The 13,837-nt window shown below is 39.2% G+C and overlaps 1 protein-coding gene across 5 annotated transcripts in view; it reads left to right on the top strand.

Annotated features, from left to right (window-relative positions):
* The window catches only part of LOC117239049 (neurexin-3-like), a 308,456-nt gene that overhangs the window by 111,646 nt on the left and 182,973 nt on the right, over positions 1-13,837 (top strand). For 3 of the 5 annotated variants that reach the window (XM_033504318.1, XM_033504317.1, XM_033504316.1), the window contains one exon: positions 11,438-11,512. The exons of 1 other annotated variant lie outside the window; for it this stretch is intronic. In XM_033504318.1, coding sequence (XP_033360209.1) covers positions 11,438-11,512 — 75 coding nt within the window. The remainder of the gene's footprint in view (positions 1-11,437; positions 11,513-13,837) is intronic. One more of the 5 variants, XM_033504315.1, reaches the window with a different exon arrangement.

Below are 13,837 nucleotides of genomic sequence, written 5' to 3'. Positions count from 1 at the left end.
ATACATTAATCTTTGACGTCTTTGAGTAATTATTCTTAACAATAAAAATGCTCGATTTAAACCCTTGAAAAATAAATGAAAAGGTTGTTATATTCTTCTTCTCGTAATTGGTAATTTAATAAATTCGACAAAACGAACGCGGCTCGTTATTTCCTCTGGCTTCGATGGTTTCAAAATATCCGACGATCCACTCAAGGAAGATAGAATTCGATGATCACAAGGGAGCATAACAAGTTTATTTTGTTGCATATTGGACGTTCCTTGGCGCGTGAATTGGAATGTCCCGTGTCGTACGTTTAGAAAGGCGAAGATCAAATTACGTTCTTCCCGTGGTCTTGAAATTCTGCCATTCTGAAATTTGATCCGTGCGCGCTTGGAAATTGGCGTTCAAATAAGTAACGAAGCCGTGTTTCTCTTATCGGTGTCGATATACTGCATCGATCATATTACGTGTTATGGTTTGCCTATACGTTATTTCCAGTCGTCTCGATGTTTCTCGCGTGAAGCGCTTCGTCGAACAGGCTCAAAGTTCGGCTGGCGTTTTGCGGGCCCTGCAATAACGGCTCGTAACTCAGCTCGCCTGTATTTCACATTCATTATCAGACTGCAGCTGTTACGTAACGAACGGGTCCGCGAGCTCGAGCTCGTGCTCGTGACGTACGTGCCACGAAATATTGTACGTATAAACGATACCGGTGCACCGCTTGTCCCTGTTCTCCATTTTTACGGGCTGTTCGTGCTGCTTCTCCTCGTGCCACTTTATACCCCAGTTCGAGCTCTAACTATGAGCTTCGGATCAAGATGAGAATCTCGTTGTAACCTACAAGTTCGAAAAAGGCTGATAGGCTTTGGTCTACGTGATGGTTGGAAATTTTCATTCGTTTCGAGTTCGCTCAGCTGATAAATAGTGGAAGTGCATTTCTTCGAAAAGAAAAAAGAAAGCGAAGTAGATGGAAACGTGGGTGAAATGTGAAGTCAATTTTCGGTTATATTTATATGGAATGTTTTAGTAGCTTTGTTATTAGCATTATCAATAATTTAACAGATTTATACCGACTTGTATTTGTATCGAATTTTCTACTGGTTTTGTTATTAATTTCAAGTTAACGCTATGAATGCGGTAGATTTATGCTCAGTTATATTTATATCGTCGTTTGCAATGAAGTTGTGGCGGCGCTCGGACAACAAATACCGCCACTCGACACTAATTTCTACCGGACGACGGTAGCGCAGTGGTTAGCGCCTTAGGTTACGAAAGTTCGGGACCGGGGTTCGAATCCCGGCGCCCGTGGGTCCTATTTTTCTTCCACGCATTTAAATTAGGAGAAAAATGTACAGCCAGCGCGAATTATCACGGACACAACTACACCTCAAAGTATTAGCGTTAAGTCGTGTAATAAATAAAATCATAGGAAGCAGTTTGATATTATAATACTGTACTTACGTGTGTTTAGGTTTCGTTCATTAATCAATCGGAATTTTAATTAACTGCTTTCACGATACCCGACTATTCTACTCTTCGTTTTAATATTTCGACGAATCTTTTAACGCATCGCGTCTTTCGATATATCGAGCTACACTTTGAACGAAAAGCTGTTCTTCGCCAATAACTTTGTCCGTCACGCGTATAATCGCGTTTCTCTCTCAACACGAGCGAACGTTGATATTATCAAAGATGGTTTTAATACATGAAAACATGAAAACAGAGATTCTGATATCAGCCAATCCGACCGGCTTGGTAGCTGCATTGTTAAACAATTCCGCGACAGCCCGATAATATTCATCAAAATTGGAATTCTCGCGGAAGACGAAAGGCCGATGTATGCGGCGCGCATATTTCTATCCATATTTCTGTGCACGTGTTTCGCATAGACTGCCGGCACAATCAGGTACGAAATCGCGGAAGCCTCGAGTTGTCCCAACGACCGTGGCTTACGTGACGTCCTCGAAAACGTTCGCGAAAATGTGGCGCTCGAAATAATTCGAAAATCTCGACGAAACTTTGCTGCAATTCCTCCCCTTTTTGTTCAGACTCCATCGACGATGACGCGTCGTTCAGCAAGCATTTAACGCTAGAATTATCGGCATCTGAGACGTAGCTATCTCTACCAAAGCCAGTCAAAATTTTAAAAATACGTAATAGTAGAATATTTTTATATTTATTGATCTATTATTATCTTACAAAAGGAACTCCATGTTCTGAGATCATAAAAATGATATAAAAATAACAATTAGTACAATAATGAAGAATATCGAGTAGCAAAATCTTCGGTAACAAGAATATTAAAATAATAATTCGCTTTTAAATCGTACGAAAACGAGCTCGCCCATGTACATTCTTGCAGACTGTTTATCGTAGCAGAGGAAACTGCAAGAGCGATAACGACGTAATTATTTATTTTATCAGATTAGTAGCTGCCACGTAAAATTGTTAGAACGAAGATCGCATCGATTTCGGGCAATTTGAATAATCGGCTGCAATTCGAAACGAACGACAGTGCAGCTTCGAAGAGTTCAAATCGGTTTTGCGATTCAGCCACGAGATACGCAGCGGAGAATGTGCGATATAATTATTAAGCGGAGGAGAATTTTATCAAGAGAAGTTTCTTTAAGAAATTAATTCAAGTATAGAATTCTAGTAACGGAAATTACCAGAAGAGATTAGTATAATTATTATTATTATGGTTTTATTAAGGACGAGCATTGGTAGCGATTGCTACGAGTATAGAAATGTATTAGCAGAAATTATTTTTCAAAGTTACAGGAATTTTGTGAATGAAAATTATTAGAAAACCTTATTTTGATTAATCGTTATTATCAGAATTCTATTCAGGAAAATTATTGCCAGCAATTGCTACGAATATTGAATTTTACCAACAGAAAGTACTAGAGGAATTTTCCTAGATTTCTATCAGTAGAAAGATTAAGTAGAAAATTATCAGATGGAAAATTAAATCATAGACATTGCAAAGGATAGTAACGTTTAAATTGAAGAGACACGAAGAATCCACCACTTTTTCCCCTTCAAACTTCCACGTAGCATTTCACACGCGTAAGTCTAATGTTTTCTTTCGTCGTCGTTCAATTATCGCAAGGATTTTCATTTTTAATAGCAACCGCTTTCGTTCATAAAACCGAAAGGAACGGCACGATTTAGCTCGTTAAACTTATCTTACAAAAGTATCCTATAAAATCTTATAAGGGACGGAGTGAAAGTTATCCTATGGAAGGATCTCGAGGGGATTTATTCTCCGGGGACGTGCTCGACGATGTAGCTGGCTAAATTGCCAGCCTGAATTCACTGTAAGGAGACTTTACTATCTTGATGATGCTAATTCATTCGCAATGGGACCTTATTGCCGAAGAAGGACCGTAGAATCAACAGCGATTCGTTACATTGCTCTGTGTCCCCTCTCTCGTGGCCTCCATGCCACGTCGTTCTTTCGCTCGCGAGTAGTAAAATCTTTTTCGGCGGAGAATCCTGCGAGGGAATAGAATCCCGATGTGAAGGAAAAGTGCAAATGGCTCCGGTGATTTCCAACGAATACGAAATTAGCTGGATTCGTTGAGTAAACGATCGCGAAGGAAATCTCACGATTTTCTTCAATGAGAAACTCCGCCTTCTCCCCGGAGATTCCCTTCTTTTTGAAGAAATACCTTAATCGTTAGGTTTTATAATTCACTTGCTATAGAAATTTCAAAACGTTCCAATATACAACGCGCAAAATTTACTCGCGAAAGATATGGAAAGTGGGTGGCGCAGGAAAATAATTGCAGGAAAAAATGTTAGAACTTTGGAAAAAATAAAAATATACTAACAAACGAGCCTGCGATAATCGTAAACGCTATCGTTCCATAACTAAACCGTAAATTCGTTAGCTTCCACTGGCGGAATGTACCTTCTCAGCGACTCACAAACCGTGTGCTATCGAAATTAGAAAATTCACACAGATGGAATTTATCATGTTTTTCCCTGACGTTACATCGGGTCGACGAAAGCTCGCGTTGCTCTCGGATTCGTTGAAGCTCCGGCGCGGGCATTGTCCGAAAAAGTTACGCGTTAATGCCACTGTAAATCAAAAACAAATCGCGAAAAACACGCACGAGGTCGTTCGCAGGGACAAAATAAACAGAGGAAGTTGAGGAAACGGAAGACCCGTGGGACGAGCGAGAGCGGAGAAACAGGACGCGATAAAAAAAGCAGGCGGTCGCCATGGGGTGCATGGGGAAAGAAAGGGAAAAGGGGGCAGGACACGAGGCATTACGGGCTGAATTCATGTCCGTAGCGATCGTTCGTATTTTACTAATCGATAATATACTCAGTTTTGTTTCTTTTTTTGTTCTTCTTTCTTTTCACCGCGGCTCCCGTATCTCGCCAATATGAGCCGCGGTAATTCAACGATTCACGTTCGTTTTATCGCACCACCAACATTTTCATTTATCGTCTGCTCGGCACGAAACAGGCAAACTGATTTATCCGCGTATCTTCTTCTTTGGATATCTGTTAATAAAAGCGTAACGAGGTACGGCGTTGATTAATCGTTTCTATCGGTCGAATATTCTTCGTCGAATTTATTGCTCCGTTCGACGATGAAACGTTCGATATCGTTGAAGGGTTATCGTATTTGCATATGGCGAGCTTCCTACGCCGATACAATTAAGAAACGTAGAGACTCACCGTGTGTTTTATTTATTTTATTTGTAGTTATTTATATTCGGTATTATTATTATATTAGTATTATTAGTTATTTATATTCAGTATTATTAGTTTATTAATCTACCGTTTAAACTTTGATCTTTACTTCGATTTGCTTACTTTAACTTTTACTTCGTTTCATTTATTATTTTACTTAGCTTGATTTTTCGACATCGATGATCCAACTAAATTACATTTACGTTTTATTACTCTGCGAAACTGTATGAACTGGTTTTACTTTTCTGGTAAATTTCATTGTTACGCAGAGGGGTGGGGGTGGGAAGCTTCACTTCGTCGTTGTAAAGTAAAATATTCGAAGCTCGTGACAATGATGATTCAGCAGCGGGTGCGCGAATGATAAATCTGACTGGCACGGTTCTTCCTATGAATTAACATATTTAACGAAATAATTAATGTATTATAGCTATTAGGCGTGCTAGAAATTTATGGCGACTAGAAATAGCTTGGAAGAGAGATTCAAGATTAATTGGTTTCGCTGTTGATCGTCCATTTATCACGGTCGATTAATCGTGACGTAACGATACCAAGTATTTATCGTTTCAGCGTATTTAATTAGGGCCATCCGTAACAGATAATGTAATTAACATTTAGTTAATGGCGTTCAAGTAATTTGTGTTCGTGCGACGTTTCCTACCCACAGGTTAGTTCGTACGTAAATAAGGGGAAATTTCAGAAGCCAAGGGGATCAGTCTCGTAGACAGGAATTTAGTTCTTAAATAACACGCTCACCTTGTACAATAAATTCTACTTGTTTTTAGATTCTTGTGTATTCTGCTACTTGTAATTAAATTACTAACAACCTTTATTTTACCTGTTAATAAATTTCTACAAGACAGTCGTGACGCTATCAGTTACAGTTTATTATAACAATAAAGTTTATTATAAATAAAACATATTATAATATATAAAAAATATATAAAATACTATAACATATCCTTGCATCGAGAATTTGATATATTTTAATGGTAAACTGTGCATCAAACTCGCGCTGCGTGTCAAACATCATCTATCCGCTTAAAGCACATATTTACTCGTAATTATCACTTGATATAACATATAATATACACGGTGTCCGAAAAGCTTAATCTACAGACAGAAAGACGAACAAAATGTTAAGCAAAGTCTGCGAAAGAGCGCTTTGTTGCAGAGTTATAAATGTTGCAAGCACGAAGCGGGTAACGACGCAGTTATCGAGGCTCAGCGGAATTCTCTTTGTAGAACTTCGTAGCGTAATTAATTTCACTGTTGGTCGATGTAAAGCGCTTGCATCCGAGCGCAACGACAACATTTTCAAACGTGGAATTAAAAGCACTAGATAATCGCTTTATTATATTATTATATTTTATAACTACCAACTACACGCGGTTGTTGCAACATGTTAAAAAGTATGCAATTACACGATAAACACGATGATACAGTGACTTCGCGTACAATATCTGTTTACTGCTCAACTTCCTACAACATTTCTTCCTCCTTTCTGCCTGTAGATTAAAACCTCGTACTGTAGCCGATCAAGTTTGAGACACTCTGTATATTACGTACATCATATTATCTACATGTACAGGGTATCTCAATTTTTTCTTCTGTCGGTCAACGTAAGAACGAAATGTTATATGAACGTCATTGGAAGCATCGTTCGACGAGTTGAAAAACGAACGACACACGAAATGAACTTACTGCAAAATACGAATAGACGAAAAATACTTGCATCTGCTAGTAGCCAGAAGTGCAGTTTCAACGGGTAAAATAAACGAGAGCCTGGGAAGAGTAATAAATTCAATCTCTCGCCGCTGCTAATCTTGTACTAACAGGAACGATGAACATTTTGAAACAACAGTCGTAATTGGAATTGGAATTGTAGAAATAGGTGCGACATCCATCGACTGCTACCAGGTGTAAGTATTCCTCACCTGTTCATACCTTGCACCGCAGTAACGCACGCTGCCATACGTTTCGTATATCATTCTTTCTTGCCATAACTTGTTAACGATGCTTCCGATGACCTACGTTTATATGACGTTTCTTCCTACAGAATATACCGGCAACGTCCAGCTGGGAAACTGGGACATCCTGTATATTCCAACATTAATCTTGCGGTCGTCAAATGGCCAGTTTGAAAATTTCATTTCAAACTTTACGTTCATCGTTGCTTCCTTTGTTTAACTTCTGACTTTACGTAAATTCTTCTATCAAGAAAAATCGAGCAATTGATCAAGCGGGTAATATAGAAATTTGCAGGAAATTGAAGGAACAAAGAAACACCGATGAGTGTACAGCTTTAAATTAAATTGCAATGCCGGTCAGTTGACCGAGCTTGGTAAAATTAGCGTCAATGCTGTTCAAACGTTTCTGCTTTTATTTCTCGTGGTTCCTCATTTCATTCAAACGCATATAGTTTCACGATCGATGTCTCGCGAAACAGACACAGTATCGAGCCCGGAAAAGTCGAATGCATAGGTCGAGGCATAAATCAGGCGAACGAAGATGAATGTTCGTCAATCATCGAGCCGCGCGGCGATAAATTAAAGGACGGAGGGAGGAGAGCTCGCGTTAAAACGCTCGCGTGGCCGTCATTTCGGCATTAAACATACCGAAAATGGAATTATCGCGCGAAATAATACGCGACCGGCGCCAACCAATCGATAATTGCTGAATTTCTGCTCGGAGATCGTTGGCTCGGCCGCGACAATCGAATCGAATCATAAACCCGGCCCTGCTATTAAAGTAAATTAATGTCGCGACTAGATTGTACAGAAATGAGCGTGCTCGAGTCTCGTCCGTCGAGATTTAATGGCGAATCAAAAAATAATTGCGAACTGGCTTTGGTACAGCGCGATCATACGGAGCTATGTTGATCATTCTGCTAGAACAAATGCCATTTAAAATTCCTATTTCTTTTCCTAGGTATTTTTTAAGTTTGAAGGAATTTGATTTTCCGGGGTATTTGCGTGGATGCATTTCGATCGAGGTTTTTCCGAATTAAAGTTGCGTAAAAGACTATGACCTTTTACCTTGCGTTGTGTTGATGAAAAATTACACGGTTTGTGGATATTTTTGTATAATTGTTTAATTAATTGATTGTATTAAGATTATCGGTAAAGAGTTATCAGTAGACTGCTGATGTCCACGCAAATGTAAATTTTCGTATATTTCGTTGAAGAAATAAATTCTTTTCTATTTTGTTAGAGATAGTATTTTACTTTGAATATTTTCTGTATTCCGTGCATTTTTACATATTTCAATCCTTTTCATGAACATCCGTAGTCTGGTCACGAGTATCGACAAAATTATAATCTCGTGGCTAATAATGATAAATAAATATAGTGACAATTATAACGAGACACTCTCACTAGCATGGAAATTCAATAAAAATGCTTAAAATCTGGCGAAATAAATAAAATGTAATTACGATACGTATAACAATTTTAGCCGGCTTAAATTATCATCTGAATTCCCAAATCGAATTCCACGATTACATTTTATTTCCACGGCGCATTGATTTTTAATATTCAATTACGCGTGCATCGTGATTATCGTTTATTACATGCTACGTTCGTTTATCCGTGATAATTCTTTATTCATCGCACTATAATAGCAATTCACGATCTTCTCGTTGCTCTTTGATTCTCGTATTATCGAGAATTCATAACGGGTGTACATATATTGAACGAACGTTTTCCAGGCCGAAGATTTTGCTAATTGTTAAAGTAATCGCGAGTTCGTTACGATATGAAACAGCGATACGGCAGAATAAGAATTAAAATCGGCAGCATCGCATTGTATAATTTCCTTTTAATTAACGTGAAAATTTTCGAAATTCACTGAAATACAAAACCATCCTCCGATTTACCAAATATCACTTCGCTGATATACTTTAGTCTCTAAGTATTACTATCATTTAGGAAGATTCACGGCGGGTCATAATTTACCCTCGTCTATTTCATCGCAACATTTTGTTCTCCGTGGAAGAAAGTGTTTGATACATTGTCCTCCGTAATTTTCTCGTAACTTGCTCCAGCAAATATATCTTTTGATTTTTATCGACGTATCACTAACTTAACTTATCGATACCTTCGAATATTCTTGGAAAGTTCTTTATGGCAATTCCTTGATATACGCAAAAGCGAACACTTGTGACTTTTCATTGCCAGTCTATGATAATTGATGTAAATTTATATCGTTTAACAATGTCTACATTTTTTAGAATTACGTGCATACTTTGTTGCATCGAAATTTGCCATAAACATCCTACCATCTAATCATCGCTAATGTTCTTCACTTATCAAACTATTCTCTTCGTTATTAATTACTTTCATTATCAAAATCATTTCTGTCGTCTTGCATACGTAAAAGCGAATATTTGTGACTTTTCATCGCCGGTCTATGAACGTTTATGTGAATTTATATCGTTTAACAATGTCTACATTTTTTAGAATTACGTGCATACTTTGTTGCACCGAAATTTGCCATAAACATCCTACCATCTAATCATCACTAATGTTCTTCACTTATCAAACTATTCTCTTCGTTATTAATTACTTTCATTATCAAAATCATTTCTGTCGTCTTGCATACGTAAAAGCGAATATTTGTGACTTTTCATCGCCAGTCTATGAACGTTTATGTGAATTTATATCGTTTAACAATGTCTACATTTTTTAGAATTACGTGCATACTTTGTTGCATCGAAATTTGCCATAAACATCCTACCATCTAATCATCGCTAATGTTCTTCACTTATAAAACTACTCCCTTCGTTATTAATTACTTTCATTATTAAAATCATTTCTATCGTCTTGTACTTTAACATAAATCCGCATCATATTCATAGCATTTGATCCTCTGATGCAACTAATGCATTACTAAAGTTATTGCCACTTTAAAACGGAATTACACTGTCCGCCGCATTTACAGCGAAGAATAAAATTAACCAACTGTTGGTTATCGCTTACGATGTATATAAATTGATAGATTTCTGCGTTAAACGCAGATCGCAATAATCGTCTGGCGAAGGGAAGCTTCGCGCGCCTGCTGCGAAAAACATGGAATTTTAAACGAAAGCGTACAACTGCAACGATAAATTAGCATAATGGCGATGTGGAAATTGGAAGGCATCGTTAATTAAGAATTAACGCGCGCGCGAAATTCAATGAGCGGAATTGCAGGATGGGATTCGTTTTAAGGCCATAAAGTCACGATAATTTATTCGCCGTTCGACGTACATACGTCAGACATTGTAAGCCGCGTGAAACGATGCGAATGTCGGCCGATAATCAAACGCGCGTTGGCATCTGGAAATAATCGGCCCAATAAATCCGCGATACCGTGAAATTCCCGCTATATTCCACTTCTCTTTTCGAATTCGTTGTCGGTTACAGCGACGCGGATAACGAGCTGGTCCGCAGCGATTCGAAGTTAGTCGGTCGTACGGCGCTAATTGTTGTTTCGCGAGTCTCGGCCGGAAACCATCGAACAACGTGTGTCGATACAGAGGATAAATGAAGTGTGGTCGAAAGCAACTCTCGCTTCTGTTGCGTAGAAAAGTCGGGAAATTTGGAAAGAAAGAAGAAGCAGGGAAATCGTGGAATTAGCAAATCCATCCAATTGACAATATGTTTGAAATTGCTAAAAACATGGAAACATTATTATATTACGTAGGTACTGGTTTATTTTTGTTATAAAAGTTTCATTGTTTATTTATAATTACGTTACATATAGACGGTATTTATTTATTTGCATTACAGAAGCTTCATTTTTCATACGTGTTTGAACATATTCAGCTGCGAATTACAACTTGGTAGTTTTGGTAATAACTGAGAGCGATGTAGTATCTCGGGAAATGTGAAAGTCCTCGGGAAATGTTTTAGGAAAACGTTTTGGGATATTACCTTCAACGGATTTCAATTTCCAATTCGATACACCGCGCCCGGTTTCATTCGAGAACAGATAAATTCGTCAAATTGCAGGGTTTTTAATATTTTCTTCCTCAAACTTAGCGTTTCCTTTCAATAATTGCTATTAACTTTTACCCAGAGAGAAATATTATCGTACAAAGCGAACTCGATCATCCGATCCTCGGGAAAATTTGTATAAAATCGCTGTGAATAGCTGTAAATCGTCACGATGCGTTTAGAATAATTCATCAATTAACGATAATTAATTAATTAACTAAGGCTAATATTTAAGTCGATTAGATAAGTATAATTCTAACGGAATTTTATCAGGAAGCATCGGAAGGACGAAGCAAACCATCAGCAGACTCAACGATCACTAATCCATCTTCTTTTCCAGGACTGCATTTTTTTTTTTAGGTATTTCGAGAATAATCGAAATAACGCGACCCTTTCGTCAACGTTTCGCATTCCCACGATTATCCTCCTTAACAACCTATGAGCGTCGCGACGCGTTAATTATTCGCGACTTTCTTTCGATCCGTGTGCCTGTTGTCTGTCGTTCAAACGAATATGATTTATCCCCCGAATTAGCCAGACGAATCGTATGGACCAAGGTAACGAGCGTATAGAGAATAAAGTTGAAAAAAAAAAAATAAAAAGAGAGAACCAAAGAGTCGAGGAGAAATCCGAAATTCGACTAGCCGTGCGAAAACAGACGAAATTTCTAAAATCGATTCTCAATGTTGTTGCCTCTTGCGCGCCTTCGTGGTCGTGGTCGAAAATCGGACCGAACTCACGCAATTGGATCTACACAACGGGTGTTAAGAAGGCTGCGGCGACAATAAGTGCAAGGCGACTTCACGGCGCCGTGGTTACCTTCACCAGCCCAGAGTCCCACCTGGTAAGCCTCAGTATCCAAAGCTTTCAAAAAAAAAAAAAAAAAGAAATGAACGATTGAGAAAAAAGCAAGTAAAGAAAAAAAATGAATCTAATAACGAAAAAAAAAGCAAGAAAGATTGATTGAATGAAGCACAACAGAGAGCTCGCAGCCGTAAAGCGCGCTCTCTTTGAAGCTGATTCGCCCGGCCACTTGATACGCACCTGTATAATTATTCTATATATATATATACGTATATAATTGGCTAAATCTCACGCGAAACTTAGCTTTTTAGCGAGGAGCGATCACCAGAGCACCAACTTTTCTTCACCAACCACTCACGTACCCTGCTCCACTCTCTCTCTCTCTCTCTTTCTCTCTCTCTCTCTTTCTATATATATATTTCTCTTTCTTTCCATCTTCTGTTTAGTTTCTTTTCTTTATCTTTTTTGTCGAGAGAGACTCGCGACGCGGTGGAAACGAGGGGAAATCGGCACGACGATGAAAAGTTTCCAGTTTCTCTTCCTCAACTGCCATCCAGTTTCTCGATTATGGCCTGCAACCCTGAAACCCACCCACCCATCCCGCCCCCTAGCCCAGTCTGCTTCTCGACGACTTGAATGATCAAGCAGCAGCAACTGGGTTAGCTTCGGTACCGAGAGCACACTCGAGCAGATGGAATTTTTCCTACAGACCGACCTTTTCCATCGAATCTTTTCCAACGATCTACAATAAAACGACCCGAATCGTGTTTTACTATAACAGCGTTTTAAAGCTGATATTTTCGCCGGCGAAGAATTAAAAGGCAAGTTAGAAAAGTTATTAACGCGGAACACGTGGAAAGGGTCGATGGAATATTGCCCACTTGGATCGCGTGCTTCAATTCGGATGCTTTCGCCAAGTCGTCGTGCCGATTTTTCCTCGCTTCCCCGCAGGCTTTCTTGTGGAATGGTTAGGAAGTCTGTCACGATTTGTATATATAGTTCACGCGTGGGGATCTTGCTCACGATCTTAAAGCCTAGCCTTCATAGGTATACACCACTGGTCACTGCACATGCACGCAATAATCTTCGCTCCTCTCGTTATTGTCATCACTGTCACTCATCTCGTCACGATCGCCGACCTCATCTACGTCATCGTCGCGATACTCGCGCTCGCGTTCCCTTCAAATCCAATTTCTCATTAATTGCGCGCGAAAGCAAGAAAGAAGTTGGATCCGACACGCGTCTGCTCGCGTTCATTATTATCAACATTATTATCGTCGTATAATACGAAATCGATCGTTGTCAATGTGTCTAGCGCGAAACTGTTGTAACGGGAAGAAAAGTCGTAGAGTCGTAGAGTTCGCGGGAACGCTACGCTCGAACGTTGGCTGACTTTTCCATCCGACGATTAATTGCTCGCGAAACGAATCGCTCGATGTTTGATTAACCGTGACGCGACGTGAATCTTGGACCCGGCTACAGATATACTCATTTCATCGAACTCATCCTCTGTGCCTGGTGGAATGAGCGACTAATAAGCGTCTGACAATTGCCTTTAGCTCGATGCACTTGAAAGAATGCATGAGAAAAGAGGAACGGAACGAAACGCACCGCCTGCATGTTGACGCAACAAAATCTACGTCTAATTGTTCTTTCAGGACGAAAACGGACCGCGTTCCATGTGTGAACGCGACACGGACCATGTTTGTCCTTCGATCACCGGCTGGCCATCGTCATCGACGACGATTCGCATTTTTATTTCGATAGACTTTGCTGCAACACACACGTTCGCGGTACATGGGAAATTGGGGAAAATGGAAGACAGCGGTTTCACGTCGATAGGTTTCGTCGCCAGTTCTCGCTGACGACTAGCCACGATACTTGCACAAATTATTGTCGGCGTTACGTTTAGTCCTTTGGTGACGACTCATCTTTTTCATCGCGAGGCGAGAACATTTTCTTATCTGCGATGTGCAGAGTTTTCCGTTTTTTAAAACTTTGAACTTTGAAGAAACTTTGTTCCTTACGGCGCGCAGTAGTTCGTAATACGATCGAATCGAATTGAAATTGAAATTGAAAGTGCGAAGTCGCTGGTTAATTCTCGTTTTCTTTCTCGATAAGGTATAGTTCGAAAATAACGGTACATGTGACCATTTCTTCGCACAAAAGTAGGTCAAAAGTATAGAAAAATAGCGTCGAAGTGTCTTCATTGGAGATTTAGGTTTCGAGAAAATCAATTTCGAACGTAATCTGTAACGTTCAGCTAAAGTATCTTCTATGAGAACTCTGTCAAACTGTTTAAAATTACGAATATCAGATTTTTTCACGATTTTTTGGAATTAACGTAGACTTTTATCCGCGCAGA

Source organism: Bombus vosnesenskii, unplaced genomic scaffold (genome assembly GCF_011952255.1).
Source record: "Bombus vosnesenskii isolate JDL3184/JDL3185 unplaced genomic scaffold, Bvos_JDL3184-5_v1.1 scf7180000013883, whole genome shotgun sequence".
In the NCBI taxonomy this organism is placed as follows: Eukaryota; Metazoa; Arthropoda; class Insecta; order Hymenoptera; family Apidae; genus Bombus; species Bombus vosnesenskii.
Note: the sequence above shows the minus strand (reverse complement) of the source record. Positions and strands in the feature narration are given on the sequence as shown.